The sequence below is a fragment of the Penaeus chinensis genome, chromosome 34 (genome assembly GCF_019202785.1).
Source record: "Penaeus chinensis breed Huanghai No. 1 chromosome 34, ASM1920278v2, whole genome shotgun sequence".
Taxonomy (NCBI): Eukaryota; Metazoa; Arthropoda; class Malacostraca; order Decapoda; family Penaeidae; genus Penaeus; species Penaeus chinensis.
The window spans coordinates 36,490,087-36,494,760 of record NC_061852.1 but is presented as its reverse complement, the minus strand read 5'-3'; the positions used below and the strand labels follow the sequence as shown (position 1 = coordinate 36,494,760).

At 42.7% G+C, this 4,674-nt stretch overlaps 1 protein-coding gene across 1 annotated transcript; it reads right to left on the bottom strand.

Moving 5' to 3' along the window:
• Window positions 1-3,473: 3,473 nt before the first annotated feature.
• Window positions 3,474-3,879, bottom strand: LOC125043507 (histone H4). Its single transcript, XM_047639609.1, has one exon. It carries the CDS (start codon window positions 3,860-3,862, stop codon window positions 3,551-3,553), a length of 312 nt encoding a protein of 103 aa, XP_047495565.1. The 5' UTR covers window positions 3,863-3,879; the 3' UTR covers window positions 3,474-3,550.
• Window positions 3,880-4,674: the final 795 nt, after the last annotated feature.

Below are 4,674 nucleotides of genomic sequence, written 5' to 3'. Positions count from 1 at the left end.
CTTCATCCTTCATCGTGCAACGTGAACTTCCGTCGACTTCACTTCGGCGAAGCCCAGGGCACGAGCATTTTATTCCGCGGGTGAGGAGGATGCCCGAAAACGGTGTTGCCACGGTCCGCTGCTGTATCATATTAATATGACTTTTAAAATAAATGTACACATTTTTTTCTTTTTGGGGGGGCACCACTCTCTCTCCTAAAATACGCAAACACGAAATGGAATGGAATTGCGTGGATTCTTATATTTTACGAGTATTTATGATTTCTTTCTATTCCAACAAAAATATTAATAATCATCACACTACGTGTATACCATCGTTATGTGTATATGCACACGTATGTGTGTATATGTATATATATATATCGTTGTGTGTATATGTATTTATCTATCTGTCTAATTATCTCTATGTCTATGTTTGTATATATATATACATATTTATAAATGTGTATATACGTATACATGTACATATATACATGTATGTATATATATATATATATATATATATATATATATATATATATATATATATATATATATATGCTTCAATATCAGTGTATGTGTACAGAAACCGATAAATAGCAAATCGATGTGTAAATAATATTTGGATGTATACATTGCCTTATGTAGGCTTCCATAAATAGTATGATATATGTAAAATAAGTGATAATACCTAAAATGACATCAATATAATAGTGATATTGATGAGAAAATTAACAAAAAACGAAAGCTAATCAATCCATTGAAAAGATTTCTACATCCCCGTTATTTGATCGTTCACGAGGAAGGAACTTTCCTTTATCGACACTTAATCTAGTTTGCTTGTTGTGATATCGTTTGAAAACATCAAGTTATTTCATCTAGTAAACTAATATATTTGTCTTATTCATTGACACATTATTGGAACTGGTTTGGTCACACAAATTCAACATGTTTTATGTTCGTGATACTTTGAGCTGTCTTCCGTCAAAAGTAGTCTTGCAAACGAGCGGGCAAGCAGTTCGGTAGTGTCTGCTTATTTATACAGTGGTTAAGGCCAATACTTGTGTGTGGCAATGTGCATAGAGTCCATTTTTCTGTGTTATTGTCCGAGGCTTGGACGTCTAGGTCTCCCCAAGACAAGAGCAAAGTAAAGTATTGTGAAATGAAATGGATTGGATTTGAGTTGAGTTGTTGTTTTTGTTGTCTTTTTTTTTTTTTTTTTTTTTTTTTTTTTTAGATAGTTGTTTTCCCTTGTTGTTTTTGATGATGGGTTTGATTTAGTTTGAATGAATAGTGTTTTGTGTTTTTGTTTTGTCCCCCCCCCCCCTCCCCACCTCCCCCCTGTGATATTGTGTGTAGTTGGTTCTGTGTCGGTGGTGCTTTGCGCCTACGTGTAATGAATGAATGAATGAATGCATGAATGAGTTAGTTGTTCGTTGTGCATGTGGTTTGTGATTGTGTTTGTTTTGTAGTTTTGAATGTGTTTGAGCATGCGAGTGTGTGAATGTGTTTGAGTGTGGATGTGTGAGTGAGTGAGTGAATGTGTTGTTATGAATGATTGAGCGTGTGAATGTGTGTTTGAGTGCGAATGTGTGAGTGAGTGCGGATGAGTGACTGTGTGTGTGAATGAGTGCTTGTGTGTGTGAATGAATGCTTGTGTGTGTGTGTGAATGAGTGATTGTATGTGTGTGTGAATGAGTGATTATGTGTGTGTGAATGACTGAGCTTGTGAGAATGTGTGATTGAGCGTGGATATATGATTGTGTGAGTGTGTGGGGTAGTGATTGTGTGAATGTGTCCGGTAGTGATTGTGTGAGTGTGTGTGTGAATGAGTGAGTGTATGTGTGTGTGAATGAATGCTTGTGTGTGTGTGTGAATGAGTGATTGTATGTGTGTGTGTGAATGAGTGATTATGTGTGTGTGAATGACTGAGCTTGTGAGAATGTGTGATTGAGCGTGGATATATGATTGTGTGAGTGTGTGGGGTAGTGATTGTGTGAATGTGTCCGGTAGTGATTGACTGACTGAGCGTGTGGATGTGCTTGCATGAATGGTAGAGTATGCGACTGTGTGATTGAGCGTGTGTTTGAGTGTAGGATTGTGCGATTGACTAAGTGAATGTGTGTTTGAGTGTAGGAATGTGTATATATAATAAGTGCATGCCACGCATGCATATATGGTTGGTTGTTTGTGGGAAAGGGTCAAGGTCCAAGTGGTGTTTTTTTTTAGTGTGTGTGTGTGTGTTCCCGTCACTCGCGCACGCTGCGTGAGAAGGAAGAAAGAGAGAAAGAAGGAATGAATGAAGGAATGAATGAATGAGTACTTGCTTGCTTGCTTTCTTGCTTGTAAGAGTCTGTGTTACAATCAAGTTGGTGTTGTGTGAATTTCTTGTTTGTTAATGTCCACAAGGTTGTTTACGATCTTGTGCGTGATTGTAAGTTTGTGTGGTTGTCGGTCTGTCTTCGTGTCTCGAATAGGTCCATTCATTCATGTTTTTTGTTTGTTTATCCGTTTTTGTATGTGGGCAATATAATAGCATATGTATCTGTGTATCTATCTCTCTATGTATCGGTGTATCTATATATCTATGTATCTGTGTGTCTATGGATCCGTGTATCTATACATGTCTCCATCTTTGACTTTCTCACTGAAATAATACAAAAAAAAGCAAACAAAGCAAGGCATTGTGTGTAGGTTTTGTGCGAGCTGTACTCCGAGTTATTAGTATTAGTAGGGTGCTGGGGTTGTCGCTCAGTCAGCTGTTGCTTGTGTAGATATATAGATATATAGCTAGCTAGCTAGCTAGCCAGCCAGATAGATAGATAGATAGATACATACACAGACAGGCAGACCCCCTCCTTCTGTGTGTCTGCCTGGCTTTTTCTCCCTTCCTCTGGGTGTCTGTCTGTAGCAGCGGTAGCGATCTCGTCTAGCAATCTTGCTGATCAACGTTCAAATCCCTCGCCCCTGTGTGTCTGCATGCACTTTAGCAACAACGCACACGTGTATAAACACCCTAGGGAAAATACTTTATACATGTGGGTACACGCTTTTCAAATATTACTGGCCCAATGCACTTTAGACCGCCATTTATCACTATCACATATATCTACTTTAGTCTTTCTTTCTTTGCTTCTGCTTCATGTTGGTTATCAGAGTCTAATAATAACTAAAGCTTAATGTAACCATACACATTTCTTCTTCATCATCATTTCCAACACCAATAATAACATACACAATGACAAGCTTAATAATAATAGTATTGATAACAATACCAGTAGAGATGCAAGAAAAATCAATATTTGTAATCGCAATACTGGGGACTCATGTTGATTTATTAATAGTAGTAGAAGGTAAGTAGTAGTAGTAGTAGTAGAAGGTAAGTAGTAGTAGTAGTAGTAGTAGTAGTAGTAGTAGTAGTAGTTGTAGTTGTAGTAGATAAAGCAAGATAGATAGATGGGTATCAAATTGTATCCTCTTTATGAGTATTTGTAGGACCTAAAATAGGTCCAAGGTTTTTGGTTTGGTGGGGGTTGTTGGTTTTGATGGTAGATGTTGTCGGTCAAGACACTTAACCTCCGAAACCGTACAGGGTACGTCCCTGGCGCTTGAGAGCGTAGACGACGTCCATGGCGGTGACGGTCTTCCTCTTGGCGTGCTCGGTGTAGGTGACGGCGTCACGGATCACGTTCTCGAGGAACACCTTGAGGACACCACGGGTTTCTTCGTAGATCAGACCAGAGATACGCTTGACACCTCCACGGCGAGCAAGACGACGGATGGCAGGCTTGGTGATACCCTGGATGTTATCACGCAACACCTTGCGATGACGCTTGGCGCCACCCTTTCCGAGCCCCTTTCCGCCCTTGCCTCGTCCGGTCATGATGATAGTGGTTTTCTTGCTGGGAGTTAGCGAGATGAATTTCGGCAAAACAACAACAAAGTTAAAAGAAAAGACCCGTTACCGGGGGGGAAAGAAGGCGGGAGAGGGGAAGGATAAAGGGGGGGATCGAAAAGATGATTTAGTAAGAGAAAAAAGAGTCGGGGCTTAACCCAACATGCGGGGTAAAAGTTGGGGGGCATAGCTGACCGGGAGGTAGAAAGGAGGATAAAGGCTGGAGAGGGAGGCCCCGCGCCATCTGTGCGCGCGTGGCCCTGACATGGCGGGATTCGCCTGGCATGAGCGAACTCATGGGTCGGCGAGTCCACATGCCCGGGCTGCGGCGCGCACTCGGCTAACGGGAGGTTGGGAGCGGAGAGGGCGGCCTGCCAGGCGCCATCGGGGCCCCACCGTGCACGGACTTCTCGCCCATGGCAACGGTGGCGCCCTCGGCTAACCGGGAGACTGCGAGGGTGAAATACGAGTGAGATCGCTAATCAGAGGCTATCTCCCACGCCCGCGTCGAGCAGAGATTTCTCTCTGTCGGCGGCAGGACTTCCAGGGAGACGTGCTCTGGCGATCTCACCACGCCTGGATTAGCAACACTGGCCATGACATCTCCTCCCCCACTCGCGCGTTGCCACTCCTTACGGCAAAGGAGCCACGGTCATGGCAGGGTGCAGGCGGCAGATGTCACGTGTCGGAAATCCGAAACCAGTGAGATTGAGGTAAGGATTAGGATGAGGGACGCTTACGCTATGGAAGGATGATGAGATGGGGCGTGGGCGAGGTTGAGGTTACGCACGGAAGAGAGA

Excerpts from the sequence above, each read along its gene's own strand:
- LOC125043507 (XM_047639609.1), bottom strand. The coding sequence starts at position 3,862 with ATGACCGGACGAGGCAAGGGCGGAAAGGGGCTCGGAAAGGGTGGCGCC.